This window comes from Pelecanus crispus, chromosome 1 (assembly GCF_030463565.1).
Source record: "Pelecanus crispus isolate bPelCri1 chromosome 1, bPelCri1.pri, whole genome shotgun sequence".
Lineage (NCBI taxonomy): Eukaryota > Metazoa > Chordata > Aves > Pelecaniformes > Pelecanidae > Pelecanus > Pelecanus crispus.
In genome coordinates, this window is record NC_134643.1 from 46,034,184 (window position 1) to 46,062,082 (window position 27,899).

Below are 27,899 nucleotides of genomic sequence, written 5' to 3' on the forward strand. Positions count from 1 at the left end.
TGGAGGTATGCAGCTTACCAGACCACCCTTCCTCTTTCATAATGACTTTTTACCTCTGTAACCTTACTCAAGCTCAAAACCAATGTAGTTGGAGTGCTTCCATTCAGCCATAAATCTGCGGCAACCTAATGAAAATGGAAAATCTCTAGTGATAGTGTGTTTAGTTTTGTATCTCTTGAATATCAAGTGGAATTTCTGGGTTTGTGCCTGTGTTCTGCTTTTTAAAATTATCTCATGTGATAAGCATGCTCAGGAAAGCATGGCTACATCATAAAAGCATGTTTTCTCCACCAGAGCTATAGTCCCTAGCTAAGATACTGTACTAAACATGGTCACATGCCATAGTCTAGAAGACAGTAGTTCCATGGGGAAGTTGAAAGCAGGCTGATTTTCTTTTCTATCTATCAAGTTGACTCAAAAAAAATGTTAACACTGTTTTTTCATTGTCTTAATAGCTACTTTTATCTTTGGTAGTTAATTACAAAATAACGGGGAAGGGACTATTCTGGATGACTGAAGAGAAAGAGAATTTGAGAAGAGTTTCTAAATCGCAGTCCTTGTGAGGGACATTGACAATCTCAGAAAACCACTGGCTGTGGAAGAACACTGTGGATGCTATGTATACGCACCACAACTTCAAGGTTACAATACACTTAGATTCTTCTTAAACAAGATTGTTGGAGCAAATGAATCACCAAGGCCCATTTTGTTAGAGGCCTATGCCACATGTTTGATTAATCCTGACAGAAGCAGAATTAGGCAATCTCACACCCATGTTCACAGTGTATACCGTACATCATCTTCACTCTGTCTCTGAGAGCTAGCTGACAAAAGGTCTTCTTTTGTGAGCATCAAAAGGATGAGTCGATGGATGCCAGTGAGTACAGTGAGGTTGAAACGGTTGAAAAGTACCTTCGAGAGGAAAGCATGTGATCTATTATAGGGCTTACTGTAAGTACTAAAAAGTCTGTATTATGTAAGTTATTTCCTGCAGCTACTGAATTTGGACAACTTGTAGAAAAAGCTGCTTTGTGACAACTAGTCTGTATTAATGAGCTATTTCTATCTGACAGAATGTGGTCATTCAAGGTTGCTGGCATTCTGAATATTTTTACATGATAAACTTTTGTTAGCCTCTGAGCAGTTACATGTTTGCATCGGGAAAACTGTTGGTATGTATTTTCAAAACCAAATATCTGTATCATTTTCACAATTGTCATAACAAACCCCTTCCATGAAGTAACACTGCATGGATGTTGCCACATGCAGTAGGGATGCTAACCCATTAAAAAGCTCAAACCTGTAAATGAAACTTGGACTTGTTTAACAACCTGAGGAGATGAGACAGTTTTAATTTCAGAACATGTGGAAGAAGTATTATGAATGTTGGCTTTTACATTTTCATAGAGGATATTTTATTTAGAAGTTTCCTTCTTTGGGGGGCGGGGGTTATGGAGGAAACTAGGTCAGTTTTACCAAAGTGACGATCCGAATCTTGATGCATTATTAAGCTGTCTTTAGGCAGTAGGAAAAAACCAGCACAGGCCTGAAACATTGTTAAAAATAAATGAAGTATAATCACTGTAAGGGTATAATATTTTAATTTTGTGTGGAATACTTCATGGAGGCTCCAGTTAAAATGCCAAAATATTACTTGCTCCAGCATTTTTTGTGTGGAAAAGGGTGGTGCTCACTCTGCTCTGACAGTATCTGTATTGCTATCTGAAAGCTGAACCAAGTTTTGGTCCCAGAGTTCTTGCCATATGAGGCTGTGCCTGTCCAAGAAACAACCCAACAGGGGTTACAGGCTGGGTCCAGAATCTCTTTCCCCCCTTCTGCGCGAGCAGAAGAACATAGCAGATGTACCAGGAAACGCATGCTGTCACATCCTCTGGACATATTGGATGAGTCAGTTGGAGCACTCCTGGTGTTGCTGTTAGGACACACAAGACCTCTGTGTGCCCCCTCTTCTTCCCTCCAATGTTGATTCTGTCTGGAAACATCACTCTGACACTGTAAAGTCAATAGAAAGTTGCTTGGCACCCTCTTAAGAATAATGAAAAATAGGCTTCTATTTGGAAATAAAAATTACTTATACTAGGAACAATAAAAATATGATTGGGTCATTTAGTTTATTTCATGTTCCTTACACACTATTCTATACTCTGCTCTAAGTCAATGGCAACTACGATTTGGCATCTTTGAAGACAATGTTACAGGTGTCTCAGAAACTGTATGCTTTGCACTCACTGAACTTTAGCAAAATACTGCCCTGAAAGTCTTTTGCTGCTTCTACTGCAATGTACTGGGATCAAAAGAAATAGCAACATATGCGATTAGCTAATTCCCTTAAGACCACTTGGAATTCATAACTCATAATTTAAAACTCTCTCTCTTAGACTTCACTGCTGGTTACTTTTCAGTTCAAGAATATATCAAGCATTAATAAACACTAATTTACTCCATTTTATCAGTAAGTCTGTATATGCTGTTGGGGCTGCCGTATGCAAGAGCCATATTCCAAACGTTAGCAGAGTGGGCAAAACCTTGCCAAAATCAGCACCTAGATGAAACATGACATAACCTGAGCCCGTCATGCAAGTTTATCTCAAGTGTTCCTATTGAGCTGCGAAGGCAGGGAGGAGGAAGGAAACTGCTGATGTTTCTTGTTTTAAATACCAACAAAAAATGTAGCTAAAATGGAGTTTTAAAACAGTTTTACAATTGCTTTTCTTTTCTGAAGGCACAATTAAAAAATGGAGATTGAGCAGCATTTCTCAGGAGTCTCATCAGTGACTTCAGCTGAGCAGAAGCAGGGGGATACTGAGGCTCCATCAAGGCAGAAACAGAGGTGCAGTGGCCTCCAACAACTTGTCAGCATAAATATTCCTTGGTAGTTCACCTTGCTGCTGATTTCTCTCAAGAGGAAGAAGTAGGCTTGAGATGAACTGCAGCAGAGGCTATTCTGTTTATCCTTAAGGGGTTTATGTAATCAAATATGATACTGCAACAATAAACTAAAATGATAATGCCAGGAAAACAAAAAAAGATGCTGAGGTGCATCGCCCATGTTCCAGTGGCGTCACCTTCTGCAGTGCATGCAACTGCAGCTGTGTGCAGAACTAAGAACATCACCTGAGCACCACTCACCAGAGAGTTTTAGGAAATATGGCACAGCAATGCAGATAAACTGTGATGTGAACAAGATATGTCATTGCTTTGATTCTATACATTGCAGGACTCTTGCAGCACTAAAATATTTATCTTTTGTGAAAGGCACAACTACGCAAGCAGAGCACAAATGTGAGTAGATATATAGCCATCAGCTGACTCTGAAAATTGATCTTTAATCAAAACCAATGGGAGAAAGCACTGATTAAAGACCAGTGATATGGTCTGGCCCCAGATTCTGGGGTACTACATCTGTGAAATCAATGTATTTAGCTCTAGGCAGCTAAAAAAATGTGACAACAGCAGCTGTTTTAAATCTCCTGCAGCGAAGTCATGGAAGTCATAGGGACTTAGTAATTGCACAGAGGCTTAATAATGCCATCTCCCAGATAATGCTTGGGCAGCTTGGTAAATTCATATAATTGCCATTAATGAAGGCCATCTGCTGAGTGACAAGGTAATCATTCCAAAAGTTCTCATTCATGCCATCCAGGGCTTGCAAGCAACAAAGTGATGCTTCCAACCATAAAGCAGTAAACAAAACTTCATTATTTTTCAAAATTTGCTTAATTTCTTGTTACATTCACTCAAAACCAGCACATATTTGAACACAGTAGGGTAATTTAAAAAAAAAAAAATCTGTGTTTACTGCTAACTTAAGCTTTTTGCTGAACTTTCTAAATGTCTAATACAGCATGGTGGCAAGACAAAAAGCAGGCAGCCCATCTTTTGAAATTTGATTTTTTTCTGCCCTAATTTACATACATTACAAATTGTTCTCTCAACTCATCATTATGGATATAGTACTTGTAAGCAGGAGAGGGAAAGCAAAACTCTGTAAAACATGAAAACATTACTACTTTGCCATACTGTCATCTTTGAATGAAGCTAAGTAAAGGCCTTTCCAAACAGTGATGGAGGTACTGATTTAGTGGAAATTTTTACCATTATTTTATTTGGCATTTCATTGCTGGGACACTGGTAATGGAAAGGGGACGGAAAGGTACAGCAGAAGATTCTTGCAAATGCTGCAAAGCCCCACAATTCAGGTAAGCTGTACTGGTTCAACTGACATATAATCCACCCCAATATCTAAAAAAGATAAAATGCTGAAACTTTACAAATAGCACCCAGGAATGCAAATTTTAATGAAAGGTACAAATCAATCCATGCATAAGCAAGTGAAAATCTGAATGAATTTGGTCCAGTTGCACAATTCCGTATTTACTGCTGCATAAGTGCTACTGCTAAATTAATGGTGCCGTAATTCTGAATAAGCTGTCTGGAATACCAGAACAAGGTATAACAAGGTATCAGATTAGCCTAAAGAGAACTTTGCTTCCCAGCCAATCTAATGGAGCATCATGCTAATATAACCATACTGCTTTTATGACCTGAGTTGCAAATCTGAGTTGATAAATCTCACTCACTTTACTCTTATGAGTTGTCCTATTGCCCTTTCGTTTACTAATTGCCTTATTAGTAAGTCTAACATACCACTTTTGCTTAATCCTGACCCAACACCTCTGTTCGCATGGCTAAATGTGACAGTAGGAGGCTTTAGCTGTCAGGCTTCCTACTGAGCCTTAATCACACTTCTGTGCTGTGAATTATGGCAGTAAGTCTTCTCGATACGTATGTATTTTTTTTTTTTCCTGAAGTTGCATCTTATAATTTAAAAACTTCAAAAGCTGGGCTTGCCCTGTGGAGATGAGAGACTGACTGGAATTGTATTTGTCCCCGTTACAAATATTCAGCTCCCAGTAAAAAGAAAGAGTAACACAAGGCAGGATTTGAACTCTGGGGCTGCCCTTGGTGCCAAGCAAGAGAGTTGGGCCTAGTGAACCCCTATTTTTACAGGGAATGGGATTCATCAGGCAGAAAACAATGGAACTCTGCTAGGTCTGGCAGAGGCTAGGTCTGGGAGGTGGAGGAACAGCATTATATTGCAAACTGAACAAATATTGAGATTCTTGAAACACAATGAAACCAGGACTTTAAATGACTCCTACATTAAAACCCTAACTGAAAAATTTTAATAAAAGAATTAATCAGGAATTTTGCCTGAGTCCAGCTAATACCCAGATTGTTATATTTAGCGCAGCTCCTTAAAACGGAGTGCACCACCGCACTGGGATATCTGAAGTGAACAGCTAAGGGTCCCAGCCAGCCTCCTGCCATCACACACTGCATCACAGTAAAGTAATGAGTACAGTATCACCATACTCAGCTTTCAACACCCAGCAGCCTTCTTCTGGTTCCCTAATATTTGCAAAGACATGTATCAGGGTTAATAACAAAAAGCACAGGTAGGCAGCTCGAGGAAATGACCAGATAATAACACATTGCATATCAGCAGCACTGGGATTCCAGGCGTTCAGATTATGAAGGCACGAAAATGAAAACTATTAATGAAAGGAAATCATTCCAATATACCAACTAGGCTTGTTGAACTATTCTACCTATCACATAGTGAAACTATGTTTTTAATATTCTAGAACATAATCAAACATATCTCTGAAGTAACTGGGAGCCATCCAGACCTCATCATCACTGCCATTTTTTTGCCTGTAAGTCACTAGTGGTCTTTAAATGTCCAGGATGCTCTGTCCACAAGATAATTTTATAGTAAATTTAAAAGTTTTAAACTCCTGAAGTAGAAACTGAACTCTTTTCAAAGACAACATGCTGTTACACTTCATACAAAACGCACAAAGTGGAGTATTTTGTGTTGACTGCTCCTCCTTTTAAGAAACAATTGCCAGTGACCCAGTCCTGCAAAAGTGCTCTTCTGCAATGACCTGATACTTTGGTGGGAGTCATAAGATAACAGAATGACATAATGGTTATTTTTGTGTGTCTGGTTGCCACACCACATTTTTATAAAGACCTTCTGATGTGATGACTCTTGGTATTGACAAATGTTTCACCATAGGCATTTACCAGTCAGATTTTCTTTTAAATAATATCCATACAGAAAAACATTAGATTTAATCTTGAAGTGGAAAATGGAATAGCGAAGGAAGGCTGGGAGGAAAGCCAGACACACCTGAATTTTACTTATTTAACATACAGAAATAGAAACTTGAGAATCAACCTGAAACAAAACTTCCGCTCATCAGGAGATGCATGGGTTTATCAAGCTGTACCATTACTCTCCTGGCGTTTCAGTACTGATTACCAGATGTTAACAGTAAATGAAATTCCCATAATCTGCTAAGGTATGCCACATTTTCTTGTTGATGATTTAGTGTGTTTTGCTTAACTGTTTATTCTATCTTCTGTGCCTACAGCTCTTTAAAGGTCTCTTGTCAGATCAGAAGTTCACCTTATCTTACAGTTCTCATGACTTCCTTTTTACCAACTTAAAACAATTAAAGTCACTTTATCAATTCAGGTTGCCTAGTTTCATGTTCCATGTGAATATGCATTCTCAGTAGCTCAATTATGCAGCCACTTTCGTAGCCTTGCCCCTCATCTATTCCAGTAACCTCCTGGGAATCAGAAGACTATAACATAACAACAGCTTTGAATAAACAGCAAAAAAACATGGAAGGGTAAAGGACTTAATGGTATAATGGACAAGATTCATGCATCTTTTGCCAGGTGACAAGGCTATAGAAGGCTAATTAATCTTCATGTAGCTAGGGAGCTTTTGAAACAAGTAATTTTAAAACACAATTGAATTTTTTCTCAAAACTCAATTTTAATGTGACCAGACTTTGGTTAACTTGTTTTCTGGTATAGGGGTCTTCAGGGGAAGAGGAAATACTGAGGCCATTACATACTTCAAGTTTTTCTACTATTTTCAGAGCTAATACATGTTCTTGCCAGACAGAATACTTCTGTTGGTGGTACTTATATTTAGCTAAGTGAGAACCATTAATCACCATTTCCTGACATAGCATCCTAGAAAAATGCTGGAGTACTTCTATTTAAATTTCATTCACTCAGTCACTTTAAAAAGATTTTATTTCCATGGGATATTAATGTGGGGATTTTAACTGGCGGGTTGATTTACTAAATAAGTTCCCATAAATACAATTCATTACAGCTACTTAATAGATTCCTACACATTAGATTGGAATGTATGTCAGCTAATAAAATACCTCTTATTTTTAAAGGCTAATTGATCATAAAAGTGACCTCCTGCTCCTGTAGTTAAAGAATTTCTACTTGTAGGAGGGACAAGTCACGTTCAATCAATACTGTGTGGATTATATTTTATCTTTGATCCTTTCAACTGCACTCAGCCCAATACTCTGGGACATATTTTAACAAACTCACTGGATAGTTAAGTATCCATAATTTCTCAGAGTGGAAAAGAAAATGTTTATTTTCCAAAGCTCCTCCATTATAGGGTTTATAGGACTACAGGAGTCAGCCTTAATGTCTTTTACTATATTTTCTGATGAAAGAAAGTTAGGTTCAGATCTTGCATTATACAATGAACACACCACACTGCAGATCTGAATCTCTGCATACATATAATAGGCAGCCTCTTCCAGAATTTGCATACTAATACAAAGCCTGCCACTGCTCCTCATCCCATTTTGATTACTCCTACCTAATGCTCACACCCGGTCTGCTTCACTGTGTTCTCCAGGAAGGGTCTTGTGTTCCAAACAACTCCCACTTTTCTCATTACTTCCAACTGACTGTCATGCCTTCTCTTGTAAGGTCAACAACTTTTCTGCTCTAGTCTAGGTAGGTACTAATAGAGGGAATTAAAAGCTAGTTGCCACACTCTCATGTCTTACACTCGGCATAAGAGAAGATAAACAATGTGAGGGAGCATCTGCAGGGAGAGTTCTGTCTAGCCTCAGCTACCTCAAGCTCAAATATGGTCAGAAAAGACTGTGCTGTTCAATAAAGTAGCTATCAGTCTTTCACAAACTCCAATGTACATGAAGGACATGCAAGAAGGGCATCCTTGATTAACGGCAAGACCCAGCTCAGATATCCTCCAAGCCCTTGCTGCAGTGTTTGGAGATGTCTAAACAATGTAACATGTCTAAAATATTCCATGCTTTTCTTATTAGTTTTTAAAAAAAAACGGAAGAAATTACTTTGTGTAATTTTCCAACAACCCTTCAACTGGTGGGAAAAAAGAGAGTTACAATCTAAAAATTTGCCAAGGGCTTAATATAAGTAATTGAAAAGAGAAGCCACATGTTGAACAACCTGAAGTACTAGCTATGTATATATGTCAGTTCTCCCACTCTCCCTAAATAAGAAGATTTGTTACTGGGCCTTTTACATTTGAAGATTTCTTTTAAGAAAAGATTTACAGACATAGTGGTGAATGGCATTAATAATTTTTTTGCGTGTAGAAATTTTGTTCTCTGATAGTGATATGTTAGATAGATAGGTTATATTATATATATTATATATTAAATATGTGAAAAGAAATAAATGGTTTTGTTTATGTAGTTGGTAGAACTGATGTAACTGCTCATTCATCAGCACTCCATTATTGTGTAACAACTAGCTCCAGGCTCCTTAAAGTGACTATTATTTAGTTGTAAGAATCTAACAGTAATTATATAGTCTGTCATGTGCAGGTAGTCTTTACACAACACTCTATAAAGACCTTTTGTGCCACTGAGATGATTTTGTCAAAATCTGCTTTCAGTTCACTGAACTGAGAGCGCATTTGTCTAAGCCATTTTCCTACTTCCTAGGCTCTGTACCTGCTTCAACAAGCTTTGTGTTTGCTTCTGCTAAGACTATTTTCCAGAGATGAATAGAAATTTGGTAAGATTTTGCTGCGAAGATTGAAAATTCCCTTTAAGAATTGGAGTACGAGGCTCTGCTATCTGGAAAAAAAAAAAAAACCCCAAACCCCACAACTTTACAACGCTCTGTGGTCAATTAAAGAAGCATTTAGTTGGTTAAATGAAAGAACTAGTGAGAATATCAGCTTTTCAGGGTACATAGTGCCATTATTTACTGTCATGGAACACTATTCCCTTTAAAAAGCCTTGAAAAGTGCCATTTAATTAAGTGGAAGCCTCTCTCTGTTTCTCACATTGAAGAATATATTCCATAAAACACAGAATTCATTGCATTTTGCTTATTAAACTAATGTCTGTTCCCCTCTTTCTTCCTTGCAGCCACCCAGCAGTCCACTCAATCAATGCGCTGCTGTTGCCTAGTTATCAGGAGTTCAATCCTGCTACCATCGAAGGAACGTTAGATTCTCCATTGATTTCAGTGAGGGAGGATTAGTTCCAGGCAGTAGATAGATAAACTGAAACAGAAGTTCTTACAGGTTTTCTGCTGAAAAGATGTTGCCTTCATTAGGGCATTTAGAGCTGCTTCTGTCTGGCAGGCTAACAGCACTCAGTTTAGTAGGTAAGAAGTCTGACACAATGCTGTATTAATTCATGGTTTCTGTCTAAGAAACTTCTAACAGAAGTATTTGTAATTTAACTGCTTTAAAGATACTGCTTGTATGTGTGTAGGAAGGGGGTTTCTTCTTCTCTAGCTTGACTAGAAGAAAACAATTATCATTTATCTACTATTGGGCAGAGCTTAGGAAGGCCCTGACCATGCAGGGTAATGACGACAGTTCTTAGCAATCTGACAAAGATTTCTGACACGTGGAGCAAGACCCACTGGGACCTGACCACTGACTTCACGCCAAGATTCCTGTTGACTTCAGTTAACTTCAGTGCTTGCACTGTTTGTCTCTCACTGCAATCTGATTTTATCAGCACATCCCTATCACACACCTGAGCTCAAAGGACAGGCATTTAAGCTTGCACTGACCCAATTTGGCATGTCCCCATATCCCAGCACAGTGCTGTACAGGTTAGCACAGACCCTGAAACAGCATGAGCAGAATACTAAAGTACTAATTAATCACTCTTTCTCCTTAGCAAGGCTAATTGCCTCAGGCTTGATGCCTTGCTGACGCAACTGTTCTGTGTCTGCTTTTCAGTAATTTCAGCATTCTGCGCAGTAGCAGGCAGCTACAAACACATCTCACATCCATCATCCTTTATACAAGGTACTCCTGCTTCTCCAGCACTGAAAAGCAAATATACTTTTCTTTTCAGAAGGATGTAATTCTGAGAAATAACTAAAAATCTCAATTTCATACCTCTCTGATAGCTGTACAAAACTCACTCTGCAGCACCTTCTTCAGGGACTGTAGCTTGTGTACTGGTACTTCTCCAGATTCTTGCAGTTTCTCCAGTAACTCAATTGCTCTTGCAACATCTGAGTGGGGGAAAAAAAGGAATACACATGAGTATAAACAGTGACTAGTAAGTGAGTAAAAGGGGCACAGTGATGGTAATTTTAAATTTAAAATCAGCTTTAGCAACACATACTATATTAATCTTGTGTTATACCCGCCTCAGAGAGGTAACAACAGTGCTGTTCAGAGATCCAAATCCCAAAGTATGGACAAACTGCGCAGGTACACGTACAGCAGACACACACCATGAGGTACAGTCTTAGTTGCAAACATTCTTTGGAACAAAGCTACCAGTTCAAAGCAGCTAAACCATATTAGCAGACCTAAAATATTTCTTACTTTCTGCCTAAGAGAAAGTAGCACAGGAACAGTATGGGGCCTACTTTTAGAAAGTCTGAAAGAATGAAGCTGAGTCCCTATGAAAGCACCCTCAGGATGACAACACCTAAGAAAAATATTTTATATTTTCTTCTCATAAATCTAAATCTAAGTATCAACTACTGATAAAGAAAGTCTTCTAAAGGCAAGTAAAAGTCTGCTAGGGAAGAACAGGAAGCCTGCTAGAGAAGAGTAAATGTGTAAGGCTCTTGTCTAGGTCTCCAAAGACCTGATCTGCCACACAAAACCCGTGTGACCCACAGAAATACAAGTAATAATATTTTTGGTGCCCTGAATTCTCCTTAAGTACCTGTTTATTGTGAAGGGAAAGACTGAAGTGTCTCTGAAGAGCAGGCTTAAGTGAGTAACCATATTGAGTGGTGAGCAGGAATCGGGTCCAGCTGAACCGTGCTCATACTCTCACTCTCATAATATTTTTCCTCTTTAACACTAGTTCCTAATTTACCCAGTTATTGCTAAGATACATTAAAAAAAACCCCTCAAACAACCCATGAGATGCCCAACAATCCTTTATGGCTGGGGACACAGGGGCACAAGAAATAGTGACTGGTCTCATGGAGGCTAGCCTAGTCAAGCAAGGGACACACAGGAGCAAACTGAGCAATACATATCCTTGTCAGTCTTCAGGATGATAGAGCTTAAATAGAGGGTTTTTTCCTCCTGGGTCATTTAATGCTACCTTGCAGCTTTTCCTGTAATTTTGCTGGTATAGTTGAACCTGGCAAAGCTGTTGTCTTGACTGTGTGGTCATTCTCACATCTTTTAGTGTCTTTTGCATAGCTACCAGAGCCACTACTGGCCAGTTACACCACTCTACTAAATATAGGTCTGTATCCTAGTGATTAAATGAACACATTGTACTAAATGATAAACCAATATCTGAGGCATTTTAATTCTGTGCTTTAACTGCACAAAAAATAAATAAACACCCTCCCCCCAACCACACAACTCCAAAATGACCACAATGGCTAGAAGCAACCTTATATAATTCTCCTTTCTGATGACAAAGATTGTACTGTTTGTGACTGGGAGATTATGCTAATTGAAACAGTTCTTACAATCCTTGGCTTGTAGCTGAGCTATACTGACCAGATGTCTTATACAACAAAGACATGAGAAGTTTTCTGGAAATAGAAAAGAGATGACAGCAGAGGAGCTGCAATAGGAATAATATCATAATCATATATTTGTGTTTATAACAAAATAATTATTATCTGGCTGCATCACTGTTAGGAAAAGAGAAGATGACACCTCAAAAAATTTACAATTCAATTAAAAGAAGCAGGCAACCAGTCAGCATGGCAGGTTGTGCCATAGTAGATTAACACCCAAAAAATTCTCAAGCTTTTTTATAGGCATCTGCCAAAAGACAGCTCTAAATATGAGAGGAAGCACGGCAGAAAGCACACAGTTTTTCTTTCAGAAGGATGTTTCCACTTACTGGGCTGTAGTTAGCATTGCAGAGCGGTCTTGGAGCTTATGATCTTTCAGATGAAACTAACCCTAACCCCGTGTTCAAAGACTGCACCTGTGCTTTTGCTCCAAGCAGTGCTTCAGCTGCTAGTGGGCATGCAGTCCATGTTACTGGATCACAGCTAGTCTGAAATGACCTCTCTGCACAATGCGCACCATGTGGACGCGAGGTCCTCAGCACCACCTCTTTTGCTTTCTTCACCTGCCCCTGTTTCTCCACTCCACACTATCTGCTGGTAGAGACACAGCCAGTATCATTCAAAAGGGATCATCTGAGAGACAGAGACCTTAGTGTGATGGGAAAGAGAAGGTCTGGATTAATGACGCAGGTTTGTAAGCTGCATGTAGAGAGACAGCAGTTGAAGCTGTATTTGCAAATAAAGAGGGAAGAGATGATGTGGAGGTGTACAAAGAAAGAGCCCTCTAAAGCACTTACTGAAATGATGACCAGAAAGCTAAGAGGGGATCTGGGAAATAATAAGGTCATGGAAACCAAGAAAAAATGAGATTCTAGAAAGAAGAATATGACTGATAGCAGCTAATGCATCGAACAGGATGGTTTTGAGATTTAAGAAGAGGTAAGTACACTCTTTAGCAAGAACCATTTTAGTGGAGTGCAAAAGAACAGCAATGCATTAAATAAAATATGATGCAACAGACACACATGATTTTTAATGTTCTCAGTAATAATAATATCACAATGATTTTCTAACAAAACTATCGAATCATTTACCTTGGAATTTTTCTTTTAAAGTCTGTATCTGCCACCCAAGATGTGCAGTTAGCACTCCCCGGTTATTAGTACCAGTTGGTGCAAACTGGTATGTCAGACAGCACAAAGCAATTAGATAATTTATTCTGAAAAAGCTTCAACAGCCTACCATAATAGATCAGATAAGGCCTCTGAAATTCATGTGATATGGCTATGCAGATATTCTAAATCAGACCAGGGTCTTTTCCAGTGCCATTTCACATAAGTTTCGAACTGTCTTTCCCTCCCACCAGCTATACTTGTAGAAGGTCAGTGCCACAGATGAGAGATTAGTTGCTATTTTGCAGTTGCTTAGAAGTTTCATCACCACACCTGAAAATTCTGTGAATCACCCCACATTTGCTATGGTCCTGAACTAAACAATATTCAATGAAAAATTTGTACCGATTGACAAATCTGTTCTGATCCAGAAGGAAACATAAATAGCTTTAGGTACATTAATCAATCTAAAAGAGTTAAGTACAGGTCTAAACATTTCCCTAGGGCACAGACCAGACTCCAGATGATAATTAATCACTTCTAAAGTAATGAGTGTTACAATAAAAATTATAAATTCATATTCTGGTGGAAAAGTCTGTCATGGGTGTTTAGTACGTAGTCCTATAGGCAAAACTGTGGACTAAGTTGTCATTTGCTAATAGTACATTACTTAACTTTGTGACAAAGAAGTGGTTTGGGGTAAAGAAAAATCAGAATATCCCAAGAGCATTCTGATTTTCCACACTTCTAAATTCATCCAACATGCTAAAATGCATGAATGCTATTGCCCAACTTCTTGCTTTATTATTCACCTATCATATCTGTTAACAATAAGCGATCATCTTTCTCTTGTCACAATTAGGCCCACAGCTTGCTCAATTTGGCAATGAATTGTGTGGGATATTGCTCATGGTAGAGGGCATATAGAATAATAAAGAGCTTCATGGAATAAAACTACAGAATGAAAATGAGGCACGTGTTCAAAGAAGTGATGCGACTGGCAATGAGGAAGATTTCAAAGTTACATTGAGAAAAAAAGCATATAGCAGGGAATCCACCCCTGTTGAAGTCAATTAAGAGTATTGTCATATGTCTGAGAAGGACTGGTATTCCTCTGCTGGGATACTTTTCTTGTCCCCAATCCTCCTTTGATTACAAATGTAACTAGCTTTGCTTGTAATCGTTATCACCAAGGAATTGTTCTTAAATACCATTTTCTTACATACTTGTAGAAAGTGCAAACTGATGAAAAGAGTGTGTGTGTATTTATATAGATATATGTTAAAAAAATTCCTGGAATTATGTTAAAAACAGTTAAGTTCTGTGTAAATAAAATACCCTTGCTTTTTATTTCTGATTTGTCCTTCAAGCAAAGATATTTTTTAAACATGGCTTCTGAAAAGGGTTGTTTTGCCTACACTCAAACATTTTCCAAAATATGAACTCCATTATACTAACATTAAACTCATGCTATTGTCCTTGGAATCTATCCTTATTTCCCACATTCTTATCCCACAGAAACTGGTGGCAATTTTGAATAGAATTATTCCTCTGTATTCTGTGATGCATACACTTTAAAAGGAATATGCACTTATTTTCCCCCCTTATTATATCCAACTCTAACCACACCGTTTTTTTTTTTTTTTACTATTTTTTTTCTGACTTCCTCATACATATGCACAATTTCTTCCTCTCCCCTTCTGTTTAACATTCACTTCCCCTTTTGTCTTCTCATCATCATGCTTGCCTACAGCCTTTCAGGAAATAATACTCTTTCAGTGTGGTGGGCCACATTATCAGTGAAACACAGAGAAGGCAGGGGGCTGTGGGTAGGTGGAAGGCATTTTATCAAGTGCACTCATCAAAAGAAAAGCATGACTCTCAGAAAAAAAATCTCGTTTCAAGTGTTCTTTCTGTATTTTCACTTGAATGAAGTTTCATTTGCATTGCTAGTAGGACACAAGCAGGAGGTTACTACACAAACCGTAAGAGACGAATCACTAGAACATAGAACTAGCAAGATACCATACTGTGATACAAGTGCAACATTCCCATGCAATACCAAATGAAGTTGAATCACGTACACATAGCCATATAGCACAGTGCAGTTGAAAAAAAGGGTCATCTGGCTTAATTATCACTTTGTTTTGTCACACATTGTTTTCACTTGCTGATTTTTGTTCAAACAGCTAGCAATGCACAACATAGACTGACCTGTTTAATTTGCTGGATGTTTTGAAAAGTAAATGATACTTCCAATATTTTACAATTCAGTTTTTACAACTCAAAAGCAAATTATGAATCCACAGAAAGAATCCTGGCTGGTCCGAGCTTGGTGCTCTTTCACTTTACTGTTAAAATTGGGTAGACCAGGTTCCAGCATCCTGTGAAAGTTGTCCAGTCTATGGTTTCTCTCTGGTAGATTTTGTGTAGGCTTTATGTTTGTTTCAAATTTAGTCAGATAGGTTAAAAATTATTAAGAAAAATGCAGGAAATTATTTTAGCATGCTAAATGCTTCCCATTTAATACCAGAAGAAGAATGTACTTGTATGCTTTATACTGCAAAATGTGAAAACTGTTGTACATCTACCAGTGTCCAACCTTCCCCTCTTGTGCTAGTCTATGAGCAAGTCAACTATTGGTCTGCAGTCCTTAAAATAAATATATTATCCTCTGACTTAAAAGACTATGAGGCAACTAAATAGCAGCAACAATGCTGTGTAATACTAGTTTGGGTTCACACAGTAATTACTCGGAAACATAGTATTTCGGTACTCTGATAACTACTCTAGAATCATACTGTTGGGTTGCTCCCAGCCAAAATATGGTGATCAGGTGTTTATTAAAAAGATATTAGAGAACAGGCTTCTCATCTTCTTGAGGTCTTTCTGCTGTCTCATTCATGTTAATTCCTGAGACTGCATTCGCTGCATTAGAATGCTGGTTACTAGCAGAAGTAAATGTGCTGCATAGATACCACCCTTTGGTAGCTCAAAGAGGTGGAACATCACTACAAATTGACAGCAAGGATACTCAGTAAGTCTCTAAAATATTCACTAGCTTCACCATGGCATTACAGAATAATAATCCTGGCAATTTTCAAGCTCTGTTCTGTTGTGCTTGAAGATCTTTAATCAGGCTGAAGGTGAAGAATTTGCATGACATAACGTCCTTATAATTGCAGTAGTTTTTCATTCCTCCAATACTTTTGTTCAGGTTTAGTTATTCCTTTGAGCTCAGGAGAATACATTCCAGAATTCTTAATGTTATTCTGTCAACTTTTTATCACAATTCCCAAAGCCCGCATGGGATGCTTTATTATATTTAGCAATCTTCTCCAAACACTATCAAATGACAGCATGTAATCGATGATTGGGCCATCAGAATTCCATGGTGATTAGCAAAGTTCATTCATAATTCATAGCCAGTAGCCCTAGCACATTGCATCAAACTATTTATGTGACTGCATGGTTAAAGCACCAGCTTTGGAAAATTTTCATCGTGTATCTTTTGAAAGTTTGCCATATTAGTAGAGCTCTGTTGTCAGTCACTGTGTTGTACAACACGGCGATTCTTACTCTGGTGTCAAATACCAGACTGCCTATTATGCTTCCACTCACCTCTTTGGTTCCTTACTACCAGCACAGTGCTCTCCTGAAATACAACAGCTCTTCCATTAATTTAATATATTTATTTAATCTAATCTGGAGAGTTCAGAAAAATCAAGGCAAAGAGCAGCCTTTTTTCCCCCACTGAAGTCAATATGTTTGTCTTGCCTAAAATTTCATGCTTATCAGCAAGCATAAAGGTCTACTTCACCATGGTAAATCAGACTCAATGTGCAGGGAGCAATGAGCTAAGCTGTTAGAATACAGCAATATTATTCAACGCTTTATAGTCTGTATCTGTGAGGTCTATTCAAATTAATTACAAGAATAATAATAATACCAGTGCTTTCACACTCCAGTTTAGATGATATGGGTAGTAGTTATAGATTTACTGCAGTGTCACTTTACACTCGTGTGGTTAAACATTACTATGAATGTATAAATAAATATAACAAAGCACAACCATACAGAGCTCTCACGATTCACCTTGAGGTGAGGGTTTCAACTTGCCACACTTGTGATGTAGACATCGACAGCTCAGCGACTCACCCGAGACTGCTGTTACAGTCAATGAGGAAAAACAGACACTTTGAGGCTACAATTCATCTGACCTATTTTAGATGAGATGAATCATACTCTGGGAGTGCCTGTTCCCTTTGTTGACTATAAAGGGAGACTAGATGATTAGCTCAGATGCAAATGCCTTCATCCTACGTATTAGACATCTACATCAGTATGATGAAACCCACTCTTACTGTCCAGATATATAGTGAATGACTCATGCAAATTTACCTCCATGTGGTCCAGGAGACACCATACTTCAGAACGGTTACATTTGACAAGAACAGTGTCGTTAGCAGGCAGGTCAATGCATTTTTTACTTAAAGCTTTTAAAAATGCCTTAACCAATGATTTTATGGATTTTTTTTCTTCTTAATGTATGAGAAAAATCAACCATGAAATACGATTGAGTATATCTCTGTCTCATTTTGCCTGATGTGAAATGACTGTTCCCAGTGACATTAGTGGCATATCCCCATGGGTTTCTACACACGTTCCCCCGCTGCCTGGGGCACACTCATTTTCTTTAGTTAGTCATCAAACCATGTTTTGGTCTACAGGTTTCTATATGTTTGCGCTGCACCCAGGTTCTGTCTGGCTCTACCTTCTCTGGTACACCATGGGCATCCAAGTTCTCTGCTCCACTCCATTTCTCAGACACAGAGCCTGTGACCCAGCTGTTGCACCCCCCAAGGCAGTGTTATACACCATGAGTTTTCCCAGCAGCTTTGGCAGGAACACCTGAATATGACAGCAAAGGTCTGAGACATTTTGCAAAATTACTTATAGAAAGGACACAGTTTATTTGCAGGGAAAGCAGTGACACCTGTGATCCACATACAGACAGCAAACTGTGTGGAGACCCCTCCATCCAGGATCCTCAACACCACAAAAGCCCTTTAGGGCTCTCCAGCAATTTCAGTCACTTTGCTGTTTCAGACATTCTGCCTGAAATACTGAAATACTGCCTTTTCGGGCATACTGCTCCTGAATAATCTGCTCAGCTTGTTCAAATGCAACTTTCAAAAGGTTCCCTTAAATGAAAAAATACGCTTCTCTATGTTCTCTGAACCTCACAATGTCTACAATGTTCTCAGTAATCTCCCCCCATATTCCCACTCTCCTAAGTTTTAACTAATGATTTCTGTTCTCCTCAGCTAAGGATTTTCATAGCCTTAACCTACCATGAAGGCTCACTGGGAGAACTGGATTTGCTTTACTTTGGTCAATCTTCTTAGCATATTCATTACTCTACACAGACAGAGCCAGTCCTCAGTTTTTTCACTTGAAGCCTTCACATAACTAATGTAAGTCACAGGAGCATCTTTGTCAGCAATTTTCAGATTTTGTTTGCTTTTTGTGTGTGTGTGATCGATCTATAGAGTTCCTAAAACTATCAACAGTTCATCAGATACTTAGAGAAAGTGGCTTGGTACTGTCACATTTCCATTGTTGCTTTTTAAAGGAATAACAATAAATCACAAAACAGTAAAGACTGAATTAATGGTTAATTCAGGATTGTTTCAATATGATTAGTTTCATTGGCTTAATTTGAGGCAGTAATGCAATTCAGAATTTTCAAAGATGGGCATTTAAAATTAACCTTAAAACCTAATAATTTTTAAACACTGATATAATTTTTATCCTTCCAAATTATTAGTTTCATTGCAATTTCTAAAGCAATCAGGATGACGAGGTGCATAAATATGAGTTTGAAAATTTTCACCAGAAGATTTTGCCATCTGTGAGAAATCAAGAAATTACAGATACACCAACCCTTTACATTTGGCAGCACCCACTGCTTTTGTATAGAAGGCATTGAACATAGCATGAGTGTAAAAACAAGTTACCAAATTATGCTTTAAGAGAAAAGATTAAACAATAAAGCTGAAAATGCAAAGAATAGAAGAGCATTAAAAACTATGGTATTTTCTAACACAGTACTTAAAACAGAATGTCATGATTTTTCCCCTGCATTAGCAGTAGAGAAAAGGGAAGGTAAATTTCCTTTTTTTTCCTTTGTATATAGCTTTGACTTTATTTTGCTTAATCATACGTGCTCTTTGTCATCATAACTATGATTTATAGCTAGCCACTCACTGCTGAACAGAACAGATGAGACATGCTTTTTGGTCCTTTTTTTGACTAGGGACAGGCAGCTACAAATATGATATAAAAAGACAAAATTTTTTTTAAAGTTTATTTTGTATTCAAATAAATATGTATTTTATATATAATGAATATTTAAGTATATATTCATTCCCTAAATAAAAAACCTAACCCTTGTTTCCTGCAGGAAGCAGGATATTTTGTAGTTTCAGACTTTATGTTATTTATTTTAATTCTCAGTCCTTCTGCAAGAATTTTTTTAAAAAAGAGAGATCTCAGGTGTTTAAAGCAGTTATTTGCCTACACTGGACATGTAAAATGGTGTTCTGTCTGACTTCCTGAAACTATGAAATGACAAAAAGAAAATCCTTTGAAGCAAAGCTGTAACTCCCTGAGAAATTCAGTACAGTGAATAGACCTGGCCTTAATGAATTAAGATCCTACAAGTTGAGCTATGTGAAAACAAGGAAGCTGTCTACTGCCTCCTGTAGCCATAGGTGTCTTGTAAAGAGATGCCTTGATAACTCTCCACCAGCCTCATCTGTCTCCTGATCACAACATCACTTGATCTTGTAGGATCAGTTCCGCCTCAGCAGACACCGCTCACCATGCTGGAGTGGAGCTGCTTTAAACTCTAGACAAAAGCACACTGGACACATTGCTGAAACTGCAAACGTAAACACCTTAGAGGCTCTGATCCCAGATTAAAAGAAAAAAAGTCTGGTACATTAACATACCCCAAGGACCCTATTTAACAGAACACTTGCTTTTGTGTTATAAACTACAAGTATATAAAGAAAATGTTAAGATCAGTGAAGGAATTAAAAATTTGACTAAGCTAGAGAAGCAGAAAACAGGAAAAATTACAAGGAATGAGCTTGCCTGAACAAAGAAAAACAGGATGAAAACCAACACACTTTTCTCTTAGCTGAAATCCATTCTCTTGCTCCCCTGCCTAAGCAAAAGCAAGTATTTATGCGTCCTGTGTGCACGTCACAAAACAAAAGTATTGGCCATATGGGCAACCTCATGCCTTTCCCACACTGATACTTTCAGCGTGTGTTTTTAGTTTGCATCAGAGAGATTTTTGTTAGCAGGGAAGAAGACAGGAAGAAGGAAAAAAAGGCCCCAACAGGTGTCTCACAAAGGGAGGTAAGGTTAACTTAGGGATGCTAATTCTCCTTCACATCAGGCACTGTATTTGAGCCGAAGCAGTAACTCTCACTTTCTTCTCTGCTTGTATGTCATTACTAGAGTCTCCTGCTGCCTCTCCTCAGTTCTTATCTCTCCAGCTAATCTTAGTCTTAATCTTTTTCTGTTATTACCAGAAAGATGAGAAAGATGGCTGTGGGCTACTGGCAATTGTACATAGTGACAATACAAATTGTCACTTGAAGTCTAGCATCACGATTTTATCTTCTGTTTTTTCTAGGTGGTTTGAAACTCCGGTGAGACAACAGTGAAAAGATGGCATTTGTGCAATACAATGGATGCGACGCAGTCGTTATGTACACATACCTAACACGACTTTATCTGTAGGCTCATGTAACGAGAAGAGAGTTAATATTATCTCTTCAATTTTAGTGGATTTAGGATATTGCTTTTTGCAGATTGAATCCCCCTGGTAGCTGGCTACATAGTAGTCATTTCTCAGGAAAGGAAAAAAAAACCTGTTCTTTGAAAGTGTGTACATGAAAAGCTGCAACAGCAAGAAGAAAGCAATATAAGTAAACCCCTTTGTTAATAAATCCCTGCAAAACTAGGTGGCACAGGTAAGTTGCTGGTAGATGTCAATGACTGACCACTCTTAACTTTCAACTTTGAAACAAATATGACCTTAGAAGAAAGCCGTGACTATCCTGAATTGCTGCTGCAAGTTACAAACCAAGCTTTGAAACAGAAAACCCCTGTGAGAAACAGAAAGCTCACTGTCACCTTTGCAGTGCTGTTGCTTGGTGTCCTATGTGTTGAATGATGCTGAGAATAAGAGCAGGAGAACTGGAACTCATCTTGGGTTGCAGCCTGATTTCACAAGGTATCTACCTAAGATATGAGGAGCATACCTGGCATACTTTGATATGGTTGCACTGTTAGGAAGCAAAATGTGCTGTATAAATTAGTAGAAACTCCAGAGCTATTACTATTGGGTTACAAGACTATCAGGCTACAGCAGAGATCAGACATAGAACCACCTCTTTTTCCAAAGACAGCTTCATAGGTTTTAAAGCCATCATGCCCTCTTCAAGTTTGTCTGGTCTGGCTCTGTATAATAAAGAACAGCTATATTGTCCTTTTGCTCCTGTGCTGATTGAGTAAATAGCATTTGACAAAAATACCACTGCCAAATCTATCAAAAAGTGAAGAGGTAAGGTGATGGTAAATAAATTTCTGAGGGCTAAGATTGCTGCTGATGGCCACAGTCATTCACCTAATCTATTTCAAGTACATTCTTACCCGATGCTTAAGTGATTGTAGAGGGATTGATACCTTAATGTCTAGGAGATTTACTCTTTTTCAGAAAACACAGTTGAAAAAGAAAATTAAAGAGTTCATGGATGTGAAGGATTAGTGATTAAACAAGGGCTTCTATTGAAAAGAACCAGTAAAAATGTAATTTTGGTGTAGAAGAAATAAATTAAGAGCCTATTTTGGGCAACACTCTTCCTTATACAATTATCCATGTTTATACAGAAACAATTAAAATCAATTCTTTGATGCTTTGTGTATTCATGGATACTTCATTGTTCCATCTTTTAAATAAAAAACAACCCTCCTCCAATCTCTTCTGGAAACACAGTTTTCTAATCAAAATATTTTCTCTCTTTTTTTACGATTAATGGTAAAGTAGCACTAATGTAACAACTCATTATGAGAAGCTGGATGCATTTCCTCGTACCTTAGTGGAATTATATTTTAGAAATTTGGGGTTTATTTAAGCACCTTGTTTTGGACCCTGGTGAAACAAGTTCTCAAGTATGTACATGTACAAGTATGTACCTCCCTCTGTATTTAACATACCTAAGATCTGAGCTTGTGGTTTAAATACTCAGGAAAACACTGTTAGTATGTAAATATGCATTTCTGAATCAAATCATCTCATCTGAATAGAGAATTAACAGATTGAATGTTTCTCATTCAGAGGCTGATGCTCCAGCAAATATCTCAAAAGAAGATTAAGCTGACTGAGATTAACTTTGAAAATGCCTGGATTTATACATACATATACAGTTTACAGCACATTAGTAAGTATTATTTTTAAAATGTCAAAAATGCATCACATGAAAAAAATTAACCGTGCGTGATGGAAGGCAGACTTACAAATTTACAGGTATGTGCTTCTCATAACACTACCTACCTGCCTGTGCTTGGTTTCCTCTTAAATCCTCAACTTCTCATTATATGTGCTTCTAATGACTAACTAAAATCAATAGTTTTACATAATTCATATTTCAAGTTCTATTGCATTACCTACAAGAACATTATTTTGTAACTGAATAACACAGGTCAGCCAAAGGCTTGTATCTGTATCTTTTTGCACTTGCATGAGCGTCATCTATGTTAAGGAGAGATGTGCAGGAACGTGTCCTGAAACAGGGAACTCAAAGGACAAATTATCCCCTGCACAAAGCTGATGACTTCAGTAATTTGTCACATTTTTAGAAAAAGTTTCTGTCTGATAATATCATTAGAGGGGTCCAACTCAAGCGATAGGATGGAATTAAGCAAATTGTTTACTTACAATTACATTAAGAGGTTAATCCTTTTTTCTGTGGTTACACAAATGTCTCTGAGACATCAGTGTGAAACTGAAGTTTGTAGGATCCAGCACAGGGATGTTATTTACAAAACAAATCCTTCTTTTTCAACATTATCTGTAGATACAAAGTATACATCTACTACATACAAAAATAGCATTCCTTGTGTTTTCTAATCATTAACACTCTTGGAACTTGTTGCAAATGGTGAACCCCGCACCTGTGCAGGGGCTTGTCAAAGCCTCCATCCCCTTCACCCAGCTGCAGGAGCAGGTCCCCTTTGAGGGGTCAGAAGCAGGACACATACAGGGGAGCGCAGCCTACCACTTTGCTCTACACACGATACATTCAGATAGACTAAAATGATTACTTCACTGGTACCATGGCTAAAGAATATTTTCAGTCTGACAGAGCAGGAGGATCACAAGGTCCCCGCATAGGCACCGGTCGACCTTGAGTCCGGTTGCTCTCTCAAAGGTGCCTCACAAACATCTCCTGACTGCATATCCAGCTTCTGCAGAGCTACACCTTATTATCCGTTACGTGTTCCTGAAGGAAACATGGCTGGAAATTTAAGATATCCCCCCTCTACACTCCACAAAGTTGACTTAATGTTAAAAGCTGCCACGAGTTTTGTATGTGTCTGTGTACAGGCACTGCTCTCTGACGACCAGCCGCGTCAGGGTCCTGCAGCACCGGCTGCACAACGAAGACGATATGACGAACTTTTGTTCATTTCCACCTACCTGTGCCCTGACAAAACCCCGTTTCCACATCACCGTGAGTCACTCTGGGCGGGAGGACAGGACCCTCTCTGGGAGGACGAGGCCGGCTGAAGGGGGGTGCTCCCACGGGCGCCTGGCCCGCCTCAGGCACGTTCAGCCTGGCACGGAGCTCCTGGGCCGCCATCTGCCCCAGCACCTCGTTAGATCAGGCCTGTACTGCCGAAGACATTTAAGCTGGACATGTGCATTTAACTTTCCAAACCATGTATTTTCACACCGCTCATGAAAACCAAAGATGACATTTCAGTAGGTATTAGCTCCAGTGCTGCAGGAGGCACAGCTGAACTGCACGCTTAACTAACCAACACTTGAACTGCATGGCTCCTCACAAAACATCCCCAGTCACCACCCATAAATCAGTAGCTCAATCCGCTTACCTTAATCCACGCCTTCATAAAAATACATTTAAAAAAAAAAAAAACAAAGAAATGTTGACACACTGATGTAAAAAAAAACCCAAACATTTCAGCCTGTGACCAGAATTACCCTTTTTTTTCTGTTCCTACAAACAATAGGCCTTTTTTTTAACTTGGAAGAATGAATTTGGTTATTTAGATGTCCTCACTTGGCGTACCAAACAGAGAAACGTTAGACTCAAAGCGTGTGGCACTGGCAGAAGTATTTTTCAATTCCAGCACGTTAGGCTGAGGAGCAAGAGAAGACACCCCCGTGACAGACAGGGAGCCAGGCGGGGAGCAGCACGTCGCTTAGCACTGCTCCACAGGGCTTCACCCCATGCGAGAGAGATCTGGCCTTATGCTGCACCTCTGTCAAGGACTGTATTTCACACTTCATGAATCTGACTTTCTCTTCCTGATGAGTACGTTATATATTTTTTTTCCCAAGATAATATACATTATACTAATATATGCACAGCCTACCACAACTTAGGTTCAATACAATTTCTGTTCTAGACATATATATGGGCACAGGCAGGTAAAAATCCTCATTTATGTAGGCTATGAGAATGTAATGAGAAGAAAAATGATGAGGAGAAGAGGAAGGAAGGAGGAGTACTCTAGCAAATAACAATGTATATTAATGGTCAGACGCCATCCAGTACCACATCTGATAGAGTTTGTCTACCACCTCTAACAGCCGATGGCGATTCCAAGCCCATTTGTATTCTTATTTATCGTCACTGAACATCATGCTTTATAAAGGATTTTCAGGAAGTTTTGGGACATCCGCTCCACAAACTATTTGTTTGAATTCACAAAAAACCAACAGAACTCAGTGTGTTACAGCTCAGCAGCAAGAAGTCTTTCCAGTTTCCAAGGATATATTTGAAAGCAAGAGAAATTTGGTTGTCAATAGCCAATAGCTATGACCTTGTTATGAAACTTCACAGGGATTAAAATATCAGCACTGTATATTCAGTCTATTCAAATTTCTTCTTTTATCCTCAGTCACATGAAGAAGTGAAACCATCAGTGACATGAATAGTAACTGTATAAGGAAAAATGTAATAGGACATGGATTATTAACAAAAGACAGTTGAAAGCCCCCTTTCACATGAAAAGATATTCCCTTGCTCTTAATCATGAGATGGTCTTTGCCAGGCTAATTGTATAATAGCTTCAAAAACAAGAACTTTTGAAAAATGCCCTTTTAAAGCTGCCACTTTCATCGCCCTGTGCAGAGAGGAACAGGGACTGAGGTTTTGCAGTAATCTGAGCAAATACATGGTCAGTTTTCTTTCAGAGCAGATTTTCATCTTGGAGGGAAGAGCAGAAGTAAAATTCTAAGTAAGATAAGCTTTATGAAAAATTTGCCAGACATTTAGCAAAATAAAGAAGTTCAGATAAGAGTGGAACATCTATTATGCATAGCTAGAAAGACGTCTGCTTCAATTTGCAGGCCTTCATATGACCGCTCCTAAAATGAGTGCCAAGGGAAGCACAGAAATCTATTCCCTCCCAACATATTTCTGGGAATGTAATGGTACTTGCAGAAAATGCTTCCATCAGACTGTCCTAACGCACCCTTTAAGCGATCCCACCCACAACAAGCTTCCTTTAATTTCTAATTGCTCACAACGTGTATCTGCGGCACGCAGGAACTCACAGGAGGTCCTTGGAGAACGGCGAGGAGGCTAAGCTGGTTTGGGGAGATGACACCGCACTTGGGGAAAAACAGAACATGGCTGCTGGATGTGTATACAGCAGTTGAGACAACATCAAGCTGGTGAGGTGCCGACGGTCACGGGACAGCAGAACAGAGGATTAGAGGAGGAAACTGGGTTGCTGAACAGTGAAAATGGTTAAGGGTTACGGGCAATGCACAGAGCAATGGAATCAACTGCACTGAGGCTTTGAGAGGAGCAAGGCAACAGAAGACGACATGCGAGGGAGACATGGGGCTCTGGATAATAAAAGGAAAGGCAGCAACTGTTGGTCATGGGGTAGGCTGAGGCAACGCCTCTATGGAAGACAAAGGACATTGAGAGGAGAGGCAAAGGCAGCACTGCCTGTCCCCATATAGAGAAAGACAACATGCAAGATGTGATGAGTGGTATGCCAATACAAATAAATACTGTTGGAAAATGCCAACTAACTGCAACCAGAGCTCTCTGTAACCAAAATCAGTGTCAACCAAGTTCTTACTAAAGACATACCTGTGAAAGAAATAAAAAATAACTGTATAGGTGTTTTTAAACATTTTCCTTTTGATTTGGAGTGACTGCTTTGGGTTTTGTTTAATGGAGGTAAATTAAGCTGGAAATGTACTTAAAAATCTGTAACGTTGAACATAAAATGAAAAAGAAAAAAAAATCCCAACCTTACTTTTTTTACTTGTCATTTTATGAAAGACAGCACTGTAAGTTTCCATCTCAACCTGGAACAAGGTATCGTTCTCTATACCTTCAGGGTTTAAGCTTTGAATCAGCCTAAAAAATTCCCCCAGTTAGCTCTGATGGACACCAGAGACTACTGATGGTGTGGTAACGACTCAGGATGTAAGACATTTGCAATAAAGATAGGAAGGGTGCACTTTTTTGCAGAGAAGACTTACTTGGTTGTTGGAAGATGGCCAGCAGGCAGGCTCTTCCCCCTCCCAAAGCTCCCAAACACTGGGGCCACCCTCCTTAAGCTCCTTAAGAGGCACCCACACATAGCTCCACTGCTTTACATTGCCTCCCTGAAAGAGTGGCTGATTCCTTCTCCTCCTCCCAGCAGAACACCACGCAAAGGTCAGGCAAAAGCCTTTGAGATTAAATTGTAAGTGATTAAAATTTCCATTATTTTGTGAACTTGTTCCACATATTAAAGAGCCCTAATGGAACTTGCACACATTTGTGCAGGTAGAAAGGCACATGATGACAGGAATTAAGGAAATTAATTCCTGTGCTTTGGACTGAAGTAATCTTCCAGAATGTAATTGGCTTTCAATCACTCACACACAACATGCCCTTCACCTTTAAATGGTAATTCATTTTACCATACAGGTTTTGAATTCCATTTACATCAGGCTTTAAGAAAGCTCCCATCTCCACACTAGAACACAGTGAATATGTTTTGTCCAGAAGGAGACCATGTCAGAGTGTAATTCAGATTTCTGATGTATGTATCTATATGATGTTTTACCGTTTCGGTGACCCATAGCAGGGGGAAATGCAGAACACGTCCTGGCCAGAGATCAAGGAGCAATTCCCTCAGCAAAGCAAGGTTATTAATGCCACCTCTCCTGAAATGCTCGCTATTTTCTCGCTGCGCTGAGCTCTCTGTGGGACATGGCAAAGTGGATATGAGCATACAAGACTTTTCAGGGCTGCACCTAGATCACAGCAGAGCTGTGCAAAGCATAGTGACAGTAAACATAGCTGCGTCTGCTTTTATTAAAGCAATGGAAATCTGGAAAATCTCACCATGTAGCACTTTCCTTCTTCCATGGCTGTGAAAGAAAGACTACAGAGGAAATATCTGGAAGCACTCGCCCTGGTTGCTTCTGGGGGTGCTTCAGCCCACTCTTCAGCTGACGTAGCAGCAACATGTTATAGGTGACGAAGAGTATCCCTCCAATGAAATGGCCATCTGCAGGCCTGGTTCAGCATTTAAATCTATTTCTTCTTATCTGTA

At 38.9% G+C, this 27,899-nt stretch overlaps 1 protein-coding gene across 2 annotated transcripts in view; it reads right to left on the reverse strand.

Moving 5' to 3' along the window:
- LIN7A (lin-7 cell polarity scaffold A) overlaps positions 1–27,899 on the reverse strand; it is a 47,101-nt gene that overhangs the window by 17,247 nt on the left and 1,955 nt on the right. For both annotated transcript variants that reach the window (XM_075726477.1, XM_075726467.1), the window contains exon 2: positions 10,280–10,398. In XM_075726477.1, the coding sequence (XP_075582592.1) occupies positions 10,280–10,398 (119 nt within the window). The remainder of the gene's footprint in view (positions 1–10,279; positions 10,399–27,899) is intronic.